Here is a 22243-nt window from a genome sequence, read left to right on the forward strand (position 1 = left end):
CACTAAAAGTAATAAGGTAGCGGAACTCGACGGGTTCCATAAGTTACGACTGTCAATTCGAAAGAGTTTAGATATTCGTCCTCATTTTTATCATAATCAAGCCAGACTCGGTGAACCAATAATATTTTAAATTAGTGTAACCTTCTCAATAATATTGAAATAGATGTCTTTCAACTAAATATGGCATTGTTTACGATATTTATGCAACGTTTGCTACATACCTATAAGAAACAACCATACGTGTTTTTGAAAAGATTTCACCGGCTTAAATGTTATTCAACAAGTTCAGAAGGCTATAGCTTTTAGAAAACTAAGAAACGAACAACCAAAACAAGGATTTAGGCTCATAGGGGTATGTAGAAGAATACTTTTGAGTTATTTGATCAATTAAAAATACTTGCAAAATGGGGTTTCTGCCAACTATTTTGATTTTCGGACCACTGTGCGTTCCAAGGTTTCTAGTAATAATGTCGAAGTTGTCTGCGTAGGCTATGAGTTGGCTACTCTTACCGAAGTTCTTCTTCTCTTTCGATCGTTCTTCTCTTTTCGATGCCCGCTTACATGCCGGAACACATCTTCAATAACGATTAAAGAACATATAGGATAGTTCATTCCCTTGTCGCGACCCTCTGTGCGATTCGAAAGGACTCGAGAGCAGGGCTGAAAACAGTTGACAGAAAATAATGAGTTTGAAAAAAGGAAAATATCAGTTCATTATATTCCCTCTATTGTAACACCAATATCAAATCATAGCACTCAGAGATATTTGATACCTACATATCCAAAGGCTGATTTTGAATTTGCGCGCGTTTTACTTTCCCTACGCAGTCTAGTGAGCTACTTTCAGTTATCAAAAAAATCAACATTCAACAAATGAAATGATTTTTTCAGTAACGCCTCTAGATACACAGGCAGTTAACATACATTGCGCCTATGTTCGCAAGAATTTAGTTTTAAGATTTTTTACTTAACACTTTTAATTCTAATCACAATAATTGTACAACTAAACAAAAAATATTGCTGCATATACCTGAAAAAATTAAATTCTAATAGCGTCTGAACTAACCATTCATGATTGAACACACAATGTAAATTATATTATAAGCACTTTTATGAACAATCTTGATACGCATAGGCGCTCCCTGAAAAAAATCATTTAGTTGAAATGAAAATGATTTTCTTTAAAGTTGAGACTCAGTGATATCATGTGTGAGTTGACTGCCACAATCGCTAAAGGAAAAACAAAGTTCACATACTGGACGGCGGCGTTCACGATAGCGCCCTTAATTCATTTATCAGGTAGCACGAATCATAGGTTGCTGATTTCGTAGCTAACTCATTTTGGCGCATTTTAACAGTATGATTTTGAATTTTTGCAGCTCTGCTCGAGAGTGTCGCCGAAACGCGCACGTAGCATATCACTCGCTCCAGGGTCGTTTTGATCAGCCGCGCCAGTTTGTCCAGAAAACCGTTCTCGCGCTTTTTCTGCCAGAGATGTTTGAGCTCGACTGTATCGTATGCTGCCTTGAAATTCACGAGAATATGATGCGTGGGCATGTTGTACTCCTGACATTTCTGGAGCCGTAGTAGCAAGGGCCCCCATAAATTCTTTTACTATTGGGGATAGACGACGTAACAAAATCTGGGAGAGCTCCGCGGTAATTACTGCAATCGAGCCGTTCGCTCTTTTATAGATGGGATAAACCATACCTTCCATCCATTCCTCCGGTAGTTTCTACTCCTTCATCCTTCCCAAATTCTTAAAATTATCTAGTGAAGTGCTGTTGCTAGCGGTTCTTTGCTATTTCTGCGCAGTTCTGCCGATAGTCGGTCCTTTTCGGCAGCTCCATCACAGAGAACAGACATCCAAGCGAAAGGTCCCCACTTGGATAAAAATTATGTCAAATTAGTTGGGAAACTATAGTGATGATGTCGCTAAAGGCGCATAAAATTCTACACTAAACTCACAACAGCTAGCTTCTGGCGCTAACATAACGCTTATAGTCCATATATACTAGCGCCAGAGAAGTCAAAGGTTGTCAGTATGCAAATCAAAAGAATTATTTAGTTGGGAATGGTTTTTCTAAGCTTTTATTTTCCTCTCCATCGCTTGTGGGCATTCTCTGTCAAACTAATCATATCATGCATTCGAGGTTGCTACACCTAGCACCGCAGTTGCGGCGCCTTTGACGGCCGATCGTATCTTGCTCCATTCGTCTTTAAGGGTCGAAGTATCTAGTTCCATAGAGGAAGGTAGAGCTTCATCCAGTACACGCGCGTCGTTCTCGGCAACTTGCAGGTTACCTAATTGTCGAATGTTTAGCCAATGAGGCGGTCGGTTTTGTCGCGAAGTATATATAGTCGCTAGTTTTTAGCGCACATCTTCTACTACCACGTGATGATTCGAGTCGATATCCGCACCCCGAAGGTAACGTCGTAGTCGTTGATCAGGTGGTTTTGTGGATATCGTCGCGAGGAAAGAAAGTGCTTCCCAGGCCTCGGGAAACTGCAAAGTTGATGCATCACTGGCCATGTCGGTGTGCATGCTATGGGGCCCGATCACCGGTCTATATATCGCTTGCCTGTCGATCTGGGCGTTCATATACCCGATGATGATCTTGATGTCCCGTGGCGAACAGCTGTTGTATGTTGCGTGTGGACGTGTGGACAGTGCACACATCCTCTTGTTGATCGGCTTCCAGTTTATCATGCGATCTTGCATTCTGCCATTCAATGCGAAATCCGTTCCCAGCTCGTAGGTCGGTCTACCACTCTGGTGAAATTGGGCCTTGCTGCCACGGATTCCCCACACCTCCTCGTCTTTGCGATAGATCTGCCACGATGCCGAACTTTCGGGGTTCTAACTGATCGAGCTGTTGCCACCCGCGACATACAGCGATCTGAAATTCCCGGCACCAAGCACTTATTTCGTGTCCTTATTTCGTCCCTGGCATGCACAAAGCTAAATGTTTCGAGTCGAATTTCTTTGATTATTCGTAGTAGAAGTGGGTTTGGGCAGGTGTCCTTATTAGGGCCACGCCACCCAGTCTTGTGATGGAACTGCCATCTTAGTTCAACAAATTTCTTAGATCAGACGCTATTGTAACCTGGAGTACAACTTGGTTAAGGAATCGTTAAGCCACCAAGAGCCTCCCCTGACATCAGAACAGGCACTCTAGGCTGACAATGTTATTTCTCGTTGCTCCACTCAACGTTCGCATGAATGCCTGCTTCCCTGTCTATATGATCTTAGTTTTCACCGGGGTTGGTTACCCGATCTCGTCTAAGGTTACTCGTATTCCGGCTGGTATCACGAGGAGGTTGTGATAGAAGTTGGTCAGGCTTCTGCCGTGCTCTGAGAATTTTCTTAATTCTCGGCGTTTTACTGGCAAAACGCAGAAGACGCATCGATTTGCTCTCACTCTGTCGGATGTGACCTTCTTCGACAAGCGATGAGTATTTCTGCTTTTGCAGTGATTTGCTCTGCTCCCGAATGAGCATCAGTTTTGTTTCATCTTTCTTTTTCTGCCGAAGCACTACCGAATGCATGCTCTCAAGGTCACGGAGCAAATAGTTTCAGTCCATATAAGTGCCTTTCCAAAATTCTCTTTGGGATGCGGAGCATCTCCAGTGTCTCCAGTTGTCTCCAGAGTGTACCAAGAAAAGATTAACTCAGCTTGAGTTGTGCTCCTTCTGTGCAAGGGCAGTGGTTATAAGAGAAAATTCAGACATCATTCGGAGGAAAAGCAAACGGTTGAACAGAAAACGAAAGCTCCTGATCGTTGTAAGAAGCAGATTGATTGCTCATGACATGACATGACATCATTTGTTTATGCAGACAAAGCACATAAACACGATTTGTTTGTACTGACCTAGCGTGTTTAATCGGTTTCACATTTTGTTTTCCGCACTTGCAACTTGCACTTGCCAACTAAACAACCAAAACAATAACAAAGAGCAGGGCGGCTAGTTCACACAGGTTTCAGCATATTTCGGGCTACCAGTTGTTCAAATTAAAAAGTAAGCCCGTTAGTTTGCATGAGGAATCGTTCAAACGAACGGGGGTCCACTGTATATCTAGCAACACCGCCTAACCGAGATTCGGACATACTTTTTGGTATAAATTAGGTGCAATAGCGCTTCTTTGAGGAGTAATATTTCGTTACGTTACAAGGAATGCACAATTTGTCACTTTCTGAATTTTTTCACTAAATGTAGAAACACTCAATCAGATAACTGATTTGAAAGATTAGAAGTCTACTTTTACTAATTGTTCATGGTTAGGTGCGAATAGAATAAATAAAACAAAATTGGTTAGATGAGACACGTAAATTGATTGAAGGGTCGCACATATCCCCGCGGAGAATGTGTCAATAATATAGTTTATTTTGTACTATGCTTGACGGTCGACAGTCTTCACATATAGTTAAGTAAAGTAGGGAATATTTACGTTTATTTAAATGTGAGCAATGCGGATGGTATCCAGATGATAGCTGTTTCCGTTTCTTGGTAATCCGACATTGTTCAAGTGAGTTTTGCGTCTCATTTACGAAACATTTTACAATTGTTAGAATACTTAAAGTATTGCGACAGTAGCATCACGAAAGAACGATGATTTTTTTTTGCCAAAAATCAGGCTGCACACTTCATACTCACATTCCAAAAGATTATACGAGCCGTCTAGTAATTTAGCATGCAAGCTCTTGCTGCTTACATCGTGCACGACCCGTGTAAAAAAACTGCGCCATAAAACGACGGCTAAACATTTCATTCCATCGCTTTTGCGTGTAGCTGCGATTCGCGAGCGAGGACCTGAGTGCAGTGCATGGGTATTAGAAACTCTTTAGATAACTCCCCTTGTTCAACAAAACTGTAGAATATTACTTACCATCGCGATATGATGCATGGACGTACAGTCAAGCGAAGATAAGTACTTTTTAAGGATTACGATTCAATCTGAAATAGGTAGAATGTTAGGAGATAATTTGTGTTTTGCAAAGATGACGAGTCATGAAATCATGTAATCATGAACAAAAGTGACATATAAATTACAATTTTTAACCTATATTTGAATTCTAGGAATTACAAAAATTTGTCTTTTCGTCATAATTTTAGGTCAGTAAATAGTTATCAAGAAAGGCAAGCAAAATATAAATTAATATAGAAAGTTAGAAAAAGAAAAAGAAATTTTTCATGTATCCTGTAAGATTTTTTTACTTTAAACATTGGCTCGTTTCTCTGCCATTTCGTATACCAATTACAACCGTACTACTGAACGAGTGACTACACACCGACTTTCTTGCGGTATAAATTCAGCGTTAGTTTTATATGCGCCGGGTGCCGCATCGCATGAGCTCCCGGCAAGGGAGGCACTTTCCGATTCACCGCTTCAGTTTAGATCAGACTCTCGCTCGAAGAGGTCGTGTTTCCTTGGATGCTTAGTGCGGACATTCGAAGTTGATTCGGCAAACGTTGCATCATTATTGACTGGAACTGAGGAAGTACAGTGGCAATCAAGTGTTCAGTTGACATCTCCCACGGACTCGTGCGCGTTCTTCCGAGACCTAGCAATTGCGCCGTACATTGGTCGATCTCGCAGCGTATTATTGCGATCAAATTTCCACGTTTGCAGTAGCAGTAGCAGCAGCAGTGTGCATCGGTCGAGTGCAACGCGGTGGTAGCGGTCACGCGACGAACAGAGAAATTTACATTCAGTGCACGCATTCGGCTAGACCTACGGTACTAAACATAGGGAGAAGAGAGGACGACAAGAGTTTCAAGTTTATTTACTTTATAAACTGGTTGCAGAGACAGCAGAATTATCGTAATGTGATTCGTCTTTCTTAGCGGTTACCGATGCCGGTTCGAACTGCTTCTGCGAACCTATTTATATTTTTGTCCATAAAACTTATCGCAGATAAGATCAAATCATTTGGAGCGTGGAATATTTTTTCTGTCTCAATTAGAATGTCAATCTCGACTGTTTAGCATGTCATGCGCAAGAGGACGACACTTGCCTGCTAGCATAGAGCTGAAAGTGTTCCATGTTGCAAAATCACATCGTCATCAAGTGACCCTATGAGTACATAAAACTGAACTTTGAACAGTGAAATCCTTTGATAAACGAACAGCATACGTCAATCCGATTTTAACTTCACCACCAGTCTGTCCATAGACCGTCTGATGTGAGTATGTGTGGCTGACTCGGCGTGGGTTTTTTGCCGTCGCCAGAACCCTGCCAAAGAAGCACGTGTTATCGTTTTTTACGATTTATCGGTTCAATGCCACTGCAGCGGTACACGATTCTGAGAAGCAATGGCAATGAAGGAGATTGGATAAATTTAAATATATGCCAAGTGGATTTGCTAATTAATTTGGCGAAAGTGGTGTTTCTTAAGATGTACTGCAATGTCAGTTGATTTAAAGGTGCTTCTTGATTTTGCAATTTGCGAACGGAAAAAGAGAATGGTATAATATGGTCTACTATGAAATGATCGAAAAGGTTTATGTTCAAAAGGTGATCGCTGATGAAATATTAGATTTTAATTTATTACAATTCAAATATTTTTGTTGATTGTTTCATAAGTTAGCTTGACAAAAAATATAGTCAAAATCTAAAACGGAGTAAAAAGTGAGTTTCAATCTTTAGTGCCTGATAATGACAGGTTTCTTTACTCATTATCTTCATACTTCTTGTAAATATTTGTTGCTTATGATTACGTACAACGCATTATCTATTTTTATCCAGACATTTTCACAGACTATACCACCACAGTTTTCAGAGTCCCCTCTTCCCAACAGGTCAACTATTGTTTGCTTCGTTTGAACCTAGACCAATTTGATGTTCTGAAAGTAAAGCGTTGTTGTAAAAGTACGCAACAATCCCTTCTTTCTTGTGTTTGAAACAGTTAACTATTAAGTTTAAAATACTTTTTTTAAGATTCATTGTAACATAATCATAGTTTTGAGAATTTTGATTATTGAGAAAGTTTTTCTCACCTCAATCATGAATTGGGGATCAATGTTGCACAAATATGAAACCAACACGTAAAACACGGTCATAAAAACTGCACATGATGTGCACGTTTGACCGAAAGTGTAAATAATTTAATTTATGAAATATCTGTCTGGTGGGATCAACAACAAGCGCATCTCGTGTTCACTGGGACCAGATCAAAGTTCGCTTCGCAAATCATCGCTTTCAGGAGCAACGGCGCAATTCATTGCAAAGGTAGCGAGCGTTCAGTAGTATTCAGAACGTGTACCGATTCGGACGTTTCAGCCGAATGGTTCAGACGTTCAGTTTCTTTGAATGACGATTTCTCAATTCATTGAGAACAGTGTAATTAACTTTTTTGGTGAACAGTAGTGACAATAACTAGTAAGAAGAATACAGCATTTCATAAGCTTAATAATTTAAAACAGCTCAGGAGGGGCAAGCAAAAGAACGTTTGATTTCTCATGGCGTTGTTGATAAAAGAATGATGGTCATTTCACGGTTAGTTAAACGTGATGTGCCAAATTAAATGATAACGCTATTTTAATTGGCACTGGCAGTTCACAGTTCACCGAAATGTGATAACTTGTACAATGCTCACCATTTTAATAATTATAATTAGTCACATAATCATTACGTCTTTAAAACTGACATGATAATTTAAATTATACAATCTTCCTTCACGACTAAAACAGCATTTCTAACGATACTATTGAGCATATTATGTGATATTATGTTGGATAGAAACAGAAAAATCATACTAATTCAAGCTATTTTTTGTGTTTTCATTGCAGATCTGCTGTCTTCCAGTTATTTGCGAATTAAGTTGGTTGTGTTGATTAAAAATCAATTCAAAACATCGAGTGCAGAAGTGTTTGAAAACTTTCCGAAGTGTGTGAGACTGTGATATAAATCAGTTCAGTGAAATCCTAGCAACCGCAGTTAGTCGTGCTTGGAAAAGTGCTTTCGAAAACGCGCCCGTCAAGTGTCAATTAAAAAACTGAAAATCTCGCTGTGCGAGTAGAATGGCTCCACCCAACAATGAGCTATCATCGCTAGTGATTGTGCCTCCTCGTAAGACGATCGAACAACATTATGATGAGGACATTACCGATCAACAGTCAACAAAACCGTCTGTCGATTGGGAAGCACCAGCAGCACAAGGTCTTTATGATCCACAAAACGAACATGAAGCATGCGGTGTAGGTTTCATCGTGTCAATCGAAGGGAAAGCCAATCATAAGGTATTATTCTAATAGTATCTCAGCGCTTTCAACAGGATATTTCACACATTTTTTTAAACAGATCTTACGCGATGCCCAAACGCTTGCCATTCGTATGAACCACCGTGGAGCGTGCGCATGTGATAACGATACTGGCGATGGCGCCGGTGTTTGCGTGTCAATCCCGCATGACCTATATACCAAGGATCTGTGAGTATTAGAACAACTTCAGCTATTTTCAGTGTTACATACTTCTCGATTCTCGACAGTTTCGGAAGCTTTTTAGAAAACAACATTTTTATTTTGTATTCATATGAAATTTTTCTTTTATAAAAAATAATCAAAACAATGTCACCGAAGGGCAAGTTCCTTTTGTCGAGCGCAAAACCGCTAACTAATCACAGTGAAAAATCACGCTTCGATAACGTGCTACTTCGCGTGTGACGAATGGGTTGGCACTGATCTAGTAACGTACTTTGCGCAGCAAAGTGTGGAATTTTACGGCAAAGGATGTAAATAGAATGCGATAAAAATGGAGGTGCTTTTTGTTAACATCGGCCTGTGCGACATCGCACTTTTTTTTCTTGGTGACTGATATGCGACATTTATTAGCGTTGCAGCGTCAGAAAGAATAACCAGGATCACGTGAAACAATAGTGACACCTTGTAGCAGCCGCAGTTACTGGACTAGGAAAAATTCTTTTGGACCAAAAATCCGACACAAAAGAGTTATTGTTTGATTCATTTAGTTAAGAAAAGACCGGCAGTTTATCTCTTAGGACTAAACATTCTCACCTCTGAAATACCGATCCGGTTTACTATAGAACTAAGGTCAAATTCTTTTTTGTTTGTTTTATTAAGTTCGTTTGATTATAGGCAGCAGCTTTACCAACTTATAGTGCTAGTTGGATTTCCAGTTCCTTATCAGTTTCATAATCAATAACGTAATCTTTGTATAGTTTCAGTTTGCTGAGTAAAATATTCACTTGTTACAGTTTCTGAGTGTCAAAACACTAGTGAGATTGCAGGATTGTTATATAGGAAGCTAGAGTAAATCTTTGTACATGTTTATAATCATGTATTGATAATTTTGTTAAGTGATTTATACCTACTGGTCATCCATCACTCATAGAAGTACCATAGTATCAATGTATTGCATACGAGGGTAATCTGTCGCATTCAATTTTCATGAAAAATGAAATATAAAATCTAATATTTTATGTCCATTTCTATGGACCACAATTTGATCTGAAATATGCAACAAATTATGTAAAAAAATGATCCATTAAATCTCTCAAAAATACTCAAAAATGTTATAAATATTTAAACATAACTTTGAATATTCTAATCTTGCGTGTTGGTTTAGACAAGTTTTTAAAAAATAGCCACTTAACTTGTTCCATTACCTGGCTCTAGGAATAAGTTTGGTGATGTAAAGTAGTGAGGAAAAAACATACAAAGCACAATACATATCCTTCTTTGTGCTAAACTGTACTCTACCGCCAATGAAGCCTTTAGGTACTAGCTCGAGGTGCGTAATGAAGGCTCTCGTCTAAAAGCTAGTTTCCGCACGACGTGGCTCTATAGAGTAAGATTGGTTGAAAAGTAATAAAATCATAAAAAGAAGAACAGGCTGAAAACACCGACATATAAGCACGTTAACTCACTCTATAGCGATATTCAAAAACAACGAAGTGCGGAATACAGAAAAAGCACGATAGATATCCCCACAGATCAAAGCGCTCCACAGTGGGAATTTCTTTAAAGTTCTTTAACTTTATATTTCCAAATGTCGTCAAGCTAGATTCAATCTTTTGATGTTAAAATATGATATTTTTATAAGGATGCCTATGATTTGGTGCTGGTTCACAGCATACATCTATTTCTAGTAGCTTTTGCCAAAAGACAGGCATATTATTTTTGGTTTCTTGATGTGAAGTCTGTCGTATGAAAACAGAAGCTTAAATTTCGATAACGGAATTAGCACCCAGGTTTTGCTTTGATGTGAAAAGATGTAAAAGATCTGCGAATCTCGCTGGGATAAATTCCAACTCTTTTCGCCAAAAAAAAACGAACTATTAGTTAGATTGGGTTCCAGAGTGATTGATTAATACTTCTCTACACACCTAGAAAAGTAGGGTAAAATCTTCTTCATTTGACCGAAACCGCCAGACACAGACACAGTCCCGGCAGTCACGAACGGTGCACTCCGTATGCTACATGACCATCTGGTCATGGCTTGCCAAATCATGTATTTCTTGGTAAACTTTGGAAGTTTCTGCTTCCTTACTTCCCCCGGAACGTCAAACTTGTGCTGGGCGGTGAAGAACACTAGCCCCGGAAGCTACTGGAAGTCCGCCTTGACGTATGTCTCAAGAGATAATGAGGCAGTACAGTTTCCGGGCCCACGACACGACTTACCCACCATATTTTGACGTTCGTCACGATTTGGAGCCTTCTGCACTGTCCATAGCTCTCTGAACGAAAGACTTGGACAGATTCAACTTTTTGGCCACAACCCTTACCGAAGTATTGGGATTCTACTTAAACCCTTTCACGACACGCTTGTGAACCTGATCAATCATCAGAGTTTCGCAGTTACGTTTAATCACACGACTCACCGTTAACTGTACGATGCCGAGTTGTTTTCTGGTGTCCCAATGAGAGAGTTGAGGATTTAAAGGTGCTTGCGCAAAATCAATTCGTGACGTTGGTTTTCGGGCGACGCCATTTTTTCCAATTTTCGACAAATTGACAGTGATGAAAATACAGTTTGAATACACTGTAAACTACCCTGTAACTATAACCTTTAAGATTAACGAATACCTATACTTATTTTGTTTAAACAACTGATTTAAAAAAAATTGATTTAAATTTAATTTTGTTAATTTTATTAACTTATCATTCCAATATCCACGATAAAATTTAATGCGCATATGCTGCACAAGTATGGTAACTGCTAAAAATGTATCATATCATTCATTCATTATTCAGCCGAGAGCCGGGGTGGCTCTTGCCGTATCAAGAATTTCCCTCCATTGTACTCGGTCCTGGGCTACTCGTCGCCAATTCGTTGCGCGTCTCGACACACGCAAGTCGGCTTCAACCTAGTCGAGTCATCTAGCACGTTGAGCCCCTCTATTGCTGGTGCCGGCGGGGTTCTTGAAGAGAACGGATTTCACTACACAGTCATCCGGCATCCTTGCAACGTGGCCGGCCCACCGTAGTCTCCCAACTTTCGCCAGGTGTACGATGGGAATCTCTCCAAGCAGTGCCTGTAGCTCGTGATTCATACGTCTCCGTCACTCTCCGCTTTCCGTCTGTACTCCGCCACAAATAGTCCGCAACACCTTTCGTTCAAAAACGGCAAGTGCACGTATGTCTTCCGTAAGTAAAGTTACTGTCTCAAGTCCGTAGAGGACTACCGGTCTGATTAGCGTTTTGTACATCGTCAGCTTTGTGCGGCGGCGTATGCTCCTTGATCGAAACGTCTTGCGAAGGGAAAAGTAGGCTCGATTTCCAGCTTGCATGCGTCGTTGGATCTCCTTACTTGTATTATTGTCGGCGGTGACCAGAGATCCCAAATATACGAACTCATCAACCACTTCCAGCTCATCGCCGTCAATAGTCACTGTCCGTGGGAGGCAAACGTTACTATCTCGGGAGCCTCTCACTACCATATATTTGGTTTTCAACGCATTAATTTGTAACCCTATCCTCCTAGCCTCCGATTTTAGTCTGGCGTAGATTACCTCCGCCGTCCCACGGTTTCTAGTAATGATGTCGAGGTCGTCTGCAAAGGCTAGGAGTTGGCTACTCTTACTGAAGATCGTTCTCCTCGTTTCAATGCCCGCTCGCCGGATCACACTTTCAATAGCGATATTGAACGACCATCCTCTTGCCATAACTCTCTGCGCGATTCGAAAGGGCTTGAGAGTTTCCCCGAAACGCGCACGTAGCACATCACTCGTTCCAGAGTAGCTTTGATCAGCCGCGTCAGTTTGTCCGGAAAACCGTACTCGTGCATTATCTGCCATAGCTGTTCGCGTTCAACGGTATCGTATGCTGCTCTGAAATCCACGAAAATATGATGCGTGGGCACGTTGTACTCTCGACATTTCTGAAGGATTTGTCGGAGAGTAAAAATTTGATCCGTAGTAGCACGGATCCCCATAAAACCCGCCTGATACTGTCCTACGAGTTCTCTTGCTATTGGGGATAGACGACGCCACAGAATCTGGGAGAGCACCTTGTAGGCGGCGTTGACCAGCGTAATGCCGCGGTAGTTACAGCAGTCTAGCCGGTCACCCTTTTTGTAGATGCGACAGACTACGCCTTCCATCCACTCCTCCGGTAGTTTCTCTTCTTCCCAAATCCTTGAAATCAGCCAGTGAAGTGCCGTTACTAGCGGTTCTTGACCATTTTTGAAGAGTTTTGCCTGGAGTCGGTCCTTCCCGGCGGCTCTATTATTCTTCAGCAGACCGATTTCTCGTCGGATCTCTTCGAGATCGGGAGCCGGTACGCGGTTGTCGTTTGTAGGTACTCCGAGGTTAACTTCCATTGCGTCTCCTGCTGCTATATCGTCGTTGAGGTGTTCATCGAAGAACTGCTTCCACCTGTCGACCACCTCGCGCTCGTTTGTGATAAGATCCCCTCCCTCGTCCTTCACATGTCAGGATTTGGTGAGGCCCACACGAGTTTGGTTCACCTTCTCGTAAAACTTGCGGGTATCATTAGCCCGGAATAGTTGTTCAAGCTCCTCACGATCTCTGTCCTCCTTCTGGCGCTTTTTCCTTCTCAGGATCGTGGTCAACTCAGTCCTCGCTCGTCGATACTTGGCCAAATTCGCTCTTGTGGGTATGCTCAGATAGTTTTCCCAAGCTCTTTTTTCCTCTATCGCTTCTTGGCATTCCCCGTCAAACCAATCATTTCGTGCACTCGAGGAAATCCTTCTGAAGAGTAGGTCTCTCGGTTGGAAGGAAGTGGTCGTTAGAAAGTTCTAGTAGAGCACATAGTTTTACTAGCGCTTTTTTGAAATTGGTCATGAAAACCACGAGAGGAACATAAAAAGCAAAGTCTTGGGTTATAAACGTCTAAGATTTGATCCTTATTTATCGACAGGCTTCGCAGCCGGTTATTAGAGTACAGGACAATTACGGTGCTAGTGCATTAATCCTACTGACTCTATAGCAGTAACGCTCGGCTGAGATTCGAATATACGATGATGACTGACGTTTAGACCAGCATTGTACCATGAAGCTAACTGGGCGGTTATTACAGGAACATAATAAAACTTAAATTGCTGCTTGGGTGGTCGCAGTGATAATGTCTATACAGAAAAAAAATTCAACCCTTAAAAGTACTGTGAATAGTCAATAATTGGAGTTAGTCAGAGAGATTTCACGCACGTTTTAATAAAACTATGCTGAATCCTAGCGTACAGATCACACCATCCAAATCCTTTATAAGGCAGTGGCAACTATATTGCCACCAACGAAAAATATTTATTTTGCGTCTATAATCATATTGATATTATTATAGAAGCAAAATAAATATTTTTAGATGATGGCAATATAAGGTACGGGAGGGTATTTCCAGCACGCTACTAAATTCCGCATACATTATCTTTTTTTGCTGCGCTTTCCCAAATAAAAACTTTGCCGCTATACAACAATACTGAAATGAATGTAGTACTCATAAGCTTTAATGTGTTATAGCTATTTTCATAAAAATGTAAGTAATTTGCTAAATTTTGTTCAATAAACATCAAAACCACTGTTTTTCCACTGGCACGTAATCAGGCTGAAAAAAACCAGCAGCAATCGCTTACGCGTATCCGCTCTTGATGATGATTTGGAAAACACACAATTATGATCCCGTTTACTTACTCTAGCAATTAAACAGCTCTAAATATGATGTCACAGAACAATTCTACTTATTTTCATCACGATAGAACACAAAAATTCCCCTCTAATACGAAAATATAAATCAATTTTCATTCACTAGCAACCTGCAGCATTTTGCTTTTAATTTCAGCATATGATGCATTATTTACACTACTACCACGATGTGATGCAGTTGCGCCTGAAACTCTTCTACCGTGTTGACATAGCTAGTATTTGAGTGACAACCACTTGCTTCTGGTGCTAGTTTATATGTATGATTCAATGATGCGCTAGCGCCAGCAGCAAGCTGTTGTCACTGCAAAACTAGTTATCTTCAATGAGCCGGTATCTAGGCAATACCGACACGTTATCCATCGGTCTCTCTTTTGATATGTTTTTGAAAAGCATCTAATCCCTGTGCCGACTATTTCAGCCGGTCGGATTTAAAAAACGCAGACACCACTATAGAAAATGGGCCCAATTTAGCCGCAGCGACTTCATCATTTCTCGCGACTATAACTCAAATTCAATAGCGTTTCATTATACCTTTACATCCGAGTTGACACTGTCATTCTGTGTAATTGTTGCATTAATTTGCGTAATTTTAGTTTTATTTTCTTGCCAATCCTGTTGTTTTGTTACAATTTATGGTTTTTAAGGTATTTTTGCGTTATTCTGTATTATTTTTACGTTGATTTTTGTATTTCTATTATGTTATTTTTGCGCCGTATTTCTATTATTTTTGTGAAATTGCGGTACCATATTTATCTTTTTAGATTGTGTTGATGGTTGTGTGTCATTTTTGTGTTTATTTTGTATTATTTTTTTGTCATTTTCGCATCATTTTCGTTTCATTTTTGTCTCATTTTTGTATTGTTTCTGTATCATTTTTTGTTGTTATTGTATCAAAATTTGTATTTGTTTTATGTCATTTTTGGGTAATTCTCGCGTAACTTTTCAAAATGATCTAAGTAACAATGAGAAATTCGCTTTGTGCCTCTTCTCTTTCGCTTGCTATGGCGCTTTAAATGCATTTTAGAACATCAGCTTTGCATGAATCGGTTGCTAGCGTCACTATTTAGGTAAATGTTAAGAAAATTTTCGTAGAAATGCACTTATGTCGCTGTAATAGTCGGAAGAGAAGGACACCAAAGAGAATCTCTCAATGTCATTTAGGTCATTTTGAAAAGTTACGCGAGAATTACCCAAAAATGACATAAAACAAATACAAATTAATTTTATTACGATATTTTATGTCATTTTTTGATATATGGAGTGATTGAAACATTTAGTTTTTTTGCCAAAAATACCGGCTAAACTTATTTTTGTGCCATTTTCATGTCATTGATGTTTTCTTTTTGTATTTTTTTTTGTTTATTTATTTTGTTTGTTTATTTGTTACAAATCAACAGCTTTGATGGTTCTAATGATGCTTTTGACTTTTAGTAAATTGCTATCTAAGATTCTATTCGAATTATTTTTGTGTGTATTCTGCTGCCAAAGATCATTGGAAGCATTTTAGGAAGGATAGCAATAAAGTAGCCGTGTATTTTGCCAAGTGGCTTTTAAGTAGCATTTGACGTGACTTGAATGCTTATTAGCTGGCATATGCATTGCATTAGTGGTGCTTATTGGTTGCCTGGGTTTTGTTATTTTTGTATTACTTCTTGTGTCATTTTATGGAGCTTTTGTATATGTATTATTGCACTACAGGCTATATCATCATTCATGGTTCAGTATTCATGGTTCAGTCATCTCGTTTCTCGCAACAATAGAAATATTTTTGCCTCCAGGTACGATGCTGGTCTAAAAAGCCAGCCATCGTATGTTCGAATCTCAGCTAGGCGGTGCTGCTAGATCGCGTCAGTAGGATAGTTACACTAGCCCCGTAATCATCCTGTACTCTTTACAGCCGGCTGCGAAGTCTCGATAAAGAAGGGTCAAGTCTTGGAAATACGTTTTAAGCCTAAGGCTTTACTTTTACCGACTGATGCAATATGACGTGCTGTTTGAGCCACAGATGCTGATGCAATATGATGTTTCGTAAATAATACAAGTTCCCATGAAATCTATTTCAACGTAAACAGCATGAGTCGTCCGGGTACGCGAAATTGCACTGATAACAGCTCGAACCTATGTCGTCAACAAACAAGTGAGCGAAGGTAGCTGCAGATAACCGAATTTTTCCACGAGGGCCATCAATCACTCTTTAGTACGTTCATTCATCTAATTTGAATGTATTGTTTGGGTGTACACCTGATTTATTCGAAAAGTATGCCTTACGGACATTGATAACGTACCTACGGGTGGCTATCGAAGGGTAGACTACCATGAAAGTTGTTCAGTGATGTCGACAAGCTGAATGGAAATTTTTTCAATCTCTCGCCTACGTCATGAACGCGAACGTAAAAAAACAATAAATCATAGAGTGGCTCAACATACGCACCTTGGTATAATCTGGTAATATTATTCTGTATTATTCAGGAAGACTTCTATACAAACCGATGTTGTTAACTTTTGCATTTTGCACAAGAAATCCGAGTTTGTAAGAAAAACAAAAATAACGAAATATGTTATTGCTACACAAATAAATAATCATAATATAGCATATTCTTCAAGTTGCTGAAAGCACTCGTAATTAGATAATATATGTAAACAGGGAACTTCCCAGTTGGCCTCGAGGTACGCTACTGGTCTAACAAGCCAAGCATACTTTTCTAGTTCCGAAATCGGAATGTAGCACCCAGCACGGTCCGGCTTGGTTTGGCTATTTCTTCGGCTTGCCAGACAAGTCAACGTTTAGTGTACAAAATTTCACACCTTAGGTTATAATGCGTTAATGAAATGCATAACGTGAAATAATGTACTCTAACATGACTAATAAAATAAATTTAAAAATTAAAATCCCAGTAAAACGCTAGCAAGTGGAAGTTGGTGATGAAATCGGAACAGCAGTGCAGTACATTTCCAATATGATCGATAGCGTGCAATCATGTTAAGTTATCTTTTATGACCTGGTGTGCATGATAGGATGCACATATGTATGTGCACATAACTGACACAAAGATAAAACTCTAATGCACATTTTAGTTCAGTTGAGAAGTTGACCCGATAACTCGGCTGTATATTCCTTATCTGTTGAAGTCACAATGAATTGTGGTTGCATCCGTTATCTGCTACCATGCGAATGTCATCGTGTGTTCCACTTTTTTTAATACATATTATCTAGCATTCAGCAAATGGAATGCATACAGATTCGTTTGATTAATTTATCTATATGACTCAGCAATTCTCTGTACCTAATGGCCGTAATCAAATTAGGATATCCCTCTTGCTGGCAGAACCGGATCTTTCTCCAGAGCGAGCATGTGATAAGGCATGCGAAATTTGTTATCTCGTTAGGCGTGGTACACAAATTACGTAACGCAAAAATTCCGGTTTTTCAGACCCCTTCCTCCCCTATGTAACAATAAGTAACGCTTGGCATAACCCCCCCATTAAACTATGTAACCTTAACTAATCCTTCCCCCGTATCTCAGCATTGAATAAAATCACATAAAGCGTATAAGTTTATTTTTATTTTAACGAATTCAACAAAATCAGCAAGAGCTTCATAATAAAAACAACAATCAGGCATCGGCCCATACTGAGCTCAAATGGTCTTATATTGTAATAACTGGAAACATAGTAGGATTATCTTCATCAGCTACAAACTATAATTCTGTATAAACCGATTCACTATTTTCCGCCACAACACGTCCTTCTCTTGTTTGACAAGAGCCTTTTTGGTATTCATACATTTGTTACATAACTATTCTCATGACTCCCCCTCCCGCTATGTAACAACAAGTAACGCAAACTCGATCCCCCTCCCTCCCCTCTGAACGTTACGTAATTTGTGTACGAAGTCTTACTCGTCAATCACTTGACGTAACGTTTTTTGTACATTTTTAATTATAGGGTGCGCAACTAAGTACTCATTCTTTGTCAATAGATGGCTCCGGCAGTAAGTACTAGTCAATTTCGGCTTATTCAAATGTCATGAACGTTAAACCCATTGGCGGAACTAGCGCTCTTTCTAGGGAGGGCTATAACCTCGGGCATTTTTTTCGACCATTTTATTGGTCGGCCAGGTTCATTTTTCTAGGGAGGGCTAAATCTCTCATAGGGGGGGGGGGGGGGGCTTAGCACCAGGTTGTCACGTTAATGATTTAGTTTTGGCGTCATATGGTTTTTGGTTGTATGAAAATGTATGATTTCGAGCCGAATAATCATCATCGGCGGGTAGTGCTGATTTTCCAAAAAGTTTACGAAGATACTTTTCTGTAAGTGAAACAATGTACCGTGATTGGTTTCATAATTTCAAAGACGGTGACCATAATAAGAGCAAAAGCACGAAAACATAATTTTACAGTATGACAACGCTCGACGTCGCATTCCGAAACCCTATAAACCCTACTTGGAAAGTTCTATAGCACCCGTCATATTCTCCAGAATCCGTCGTTCGATAACTATTTGCTCCGTTCGAAGACGCATGGTCTGATTGATTATTCCGCTTGTATGAACATATAAAAAATGGCTCGATTTGTGGATAATCACGAAAGCCGAAAACTTTTACTGTTACAATACTCGAGGTTTGCAAGAAAGAGGGCTAAAAGTTGTAACTAGCGGGGAGTAATACTTTGAATGATTTTTTTGTAACAATTTCTTCGCAACTAAGTTGCATTTTTATGTAAAAAAAAGCGAGAACTTGTTGCCGTCCTTAATACGTTAATAACCCGGAAGCGTATGAAACTATTCAAAAATGTAAAAAACGACTTTCAAAAGGAATAAAATTTAATTTCTTGAAAAATAAAATCTGTTGCAGAATGCAAATGCCGGGAGACTAAGTCAGTCTATGGAGACTGTAGGTGGATCTAGACAAATATTTTTATGTAAACTATAACTTAAAAGTGAAACTACGCAATAGTTGCTCATACGCCACAACGCTCCACGATGAGATCCTCTAACTGAGATAAATGACCATGAAAAGAGATTGCAATTTACTCTATCACATTCAAGTGGGTGTTGTGATAAACGACTATCAGAATAATGTAAACTAATGCAAATACAATTAGCCTGATGCTTGGATAGGTGCAGTCTCCAAAACAAACCAAGTACTTAGAGTAGCAATCTAAACTGTCACTCGCTTTATTTACATGTACCTACAGATAGGACTTATTTATAGAGAGGCTGGGAATACCCACTCAGCACTGTGCTGATAATTTCAGTTATTATTTATTCGAGTAATTGATGCTTTTCGGCTTTCAGGCTGCGTATAATTCTTATAATTTAGAAATTAAATCAATCTATATTAGAATTCTCCACGTGACAATATTTTTTGTACCCCGAAGCTCTCTGCTATTATACGTATAAACATTTTAAAAATAGGATATTATTCTTCTATCAGATGAATAACGTCTATTTAAAATGTAAACTTAGATAACCACGGCCACGATAACAAGCTGGCTATAGCTCTGAATTTGTTTTGTCTAGCCGCAGAACAGAATAGCATAGGTATGCACTTCGTATTTCGCAACGGAAACATCAAGTTACAAACCTTGATTAGTAGTTGGAATTGTGAGAGCGTCATCAGAAGTAAACAACTTACACTGTGAGCTAGAAATAGGCTCCTTATCATTTCATTGTTGAAAATATTTATACAATAAGCACGTGACTTGCAAAAGTTTTAAATAATTCATAACAACTATTTACGTATCATTCCAGTGCACTTCGCGGCATCCATCTGCCGGAATTGGGTCGTTATGCTACCGGCATCTTCTATTTCGATAAAAATTCGCATCTCGAAGCAAAAAAGGATTTTAACTCGCTGGCAGAAAGCTTGGGAATACAAGTGATCGACTGGCGTGAGGTTCCGACCAATCAGGATGCGGTCGGTGCCGTCGCTCGCAAGAGTGAACCGATGTCGCAGCAGGTTTTCGTCACGGCCGACGTCGACGAAGAAACCTTCAAAAGGCAAGTATTTGTCTTGCGTAAACGTGCCACCCATGAACTGCAGCGCCCGGGGCGCCGCTTCTACATCTGTTCGCTATCAACAAAGACTATCGTCTATAAAGGTCTTTTCACATCGGACCAATTGTGGGAGTATTATCTCGATCTGAAAAATCCGGAGTTTACGACCTACCTGGCACTGGTACATACTCGATTCAGTACCAACACATTTCCATCCTGGGAGCGAGCCCATCCGTTACGAGTGTTGGCCCACAACGGCGAAATCAATACTCTTCGTGGCAATGTCAACTTTATGAAGGCTCGTGAAGGTGTCATGAAAAGTGAACTGTTTGGTGACGAACTCAAGAGATTGTACCCTGTAGTCGAACCTAATCTATCCGATTCCGGCTCATGTGACTGCGTACTGGAGTTTTTGACTCAAGTGGGCAATCGATCTTTGCCAGAGGTAAGCCTAGGGTAAGACGAGTCATTCTGAGTTTGTAATACTATTTTTGTCTGCAGGCTGTGATGACTATGGTTCCTGAGGCATGGCAAAACGACCGTACTATGTCGCAGGAGAAGCGTGACTTCTATCACTGGTCCGCTTGCGTAATGGAACCCTGGGATGGACCGGCGCTGATCTCTTTCACTGATGGACGTTACATCGGTGCCATCCTGGATCGTAACGGTTTGCGTCCATCGCGATTCTACGTGACCCGTGACAATTTGCTGATCATGGCTTCGGAAGTTGGTGTATACGACGTTGATGCTAAAGATGTTGTACTCAAGGTAGAATCATTAGAACTTTACTTAAACGCTTTTATTTTTTGTAGATCTTTAAACTCATACATACAATTCGTATCATCACATTTGATAGGCCCGAAAGGCGCATCCGGCGCGTTTCGTGAAACTAAGCCGATCAGAGTCAAAGATTAAGCGGTAATTTTTAACTCTGGTAGAGTTAAGTGAATTTTCATATTTGCTCTTTTTTTGTTAAGGATCTTCCTAATACACACTTGCCGTTTCGAACCGTTCCCACGAATACAAAAGCTAAAGCGATTCTAATCTGTACATTTCAATTCTCTTTTGGAATCGAATCGTTTTGGTTTGATTGTGAAACAAAAAATAGAGTCGTCTCAAGCCAGGTCGAATGCTGTTGGTTGACACCGAACAAAAAGCGCTGATTCAGGACATAGAGTTAAAGTCACAGATTGCCCGCTCACGTCCGCACTCCGAATGGCTGCAGGAGCAGGTAAGAATTTGATAAATGTGCCAATAAACCATGCCAATACTGAATTTCAGAAGCTCGTCTTCATCTGAATGTGCGTGTCCAATGTAAAGGGTACGGAACTAACCAAGCACCGTTTCATGACCCAGCCAGGCGTGTATACATTCTAGCATCGACTTTCAACCAGATTTAGATTTTGAGAAATCATCCCAGAATCATTGAGCTTGAAAACTTATTAATCACATTTATGTATTCTCTCTTTGTTTCATTTCTCACAATCATCACAATCAAATAATCTATATATGCAAAAATCTTTGGCTCAATCTAACCCTTGAAGATGGTAAGTGTCTAAATTGAACACGTTTATGTTATTCACGCGTGATTTTACGGCTTTCTAGTAAGATAATTTGGCTTGTTATTTGTTACTATATATTTAGAAGTTTTTGTTATTTGTTCATCTGCTCCCTTAGCATGATCCCTAAACTAATCTTTCGTTCCAAAATTTTGTTTGTAAAAGTATTTATCTTTTGTTCTTCAGTGTTCTGCTCTTCAGACTTATGTATTTGTACTTCTGATTTATAGATAACAATGGATGAGATCCGCCAAGAGGCCATAGAGAGGAACATTTACGCCGATATAGAGAAATATCAACCTTTGGAGAACGAGAAAGGCATCATGGATCCACGATTGCAGTTGTATGGCTATACCACCGAAACCATCCACATGTTGCTGCTGCCGATGATCAAGAACAAGAAAGAAGCGCTCGGCTCGATGGGCAACGACGCACCCCTTGCTTGCCTCTCTGAATTCCAACCATTGCCGTACGAGTATTTCAAGCAGCTTTTTGCCCAGGTTACTAACCCTCCAATCGATCCATTCCGGTGAGTTTGTGACTTTTATGTAAAAACTAGTCTAAACA

At 39.9% G+C, this 22243-nt stretch overlaps 1 protein-coding gene across 5 annotated transcripts in view; it reads left to right on the forward strand.

Moving 5' to 3' along the window:
• LOC128738370 (uncharacterized) overlaps positions 1–22243 on the forward strand; it is a 49082-nt gene that overhangs the window by 19516 nt on the left and 7323 nt on the right. For 2 of the 5 annotated variants that reach the window (XM_053833425.1, XM_053833428.1), the window contains exons 2-7: positions 7792–8241; positions 8303–8430; positions 19872–20562; positions 20619–20885; positions 21226–21348; positions 21907–22205. In XM_053833425.1, the coding sequence (XP_053689400.1) occupies positions 8023–8241; positions 8303–8430; positions 19872–20562; positions 20619–20885; positions 21226–21348; positions 21907–22205 (1727 nt within the window). In that variant the 5' untranslated portion in view covers positions 7792–8022. The other 3 variants (XM_053833424.1, XM_053833429.1, XM_053833426.1) reach the window with 3 other exon arrangements.

Source organism: Sabethes cyaneus, chromosome 2, assembly GCF_943734655.1.
Source record: "Sabethes cyaneus chromosome 2, idSabCyanKW18_F2, whole genome shotgun sequence".
NCBI lineage: Eukaryota > Metazoa > Arthropoda > Insecta > Diptera > Culicidae > Sabethes > Sabethes cyaneus.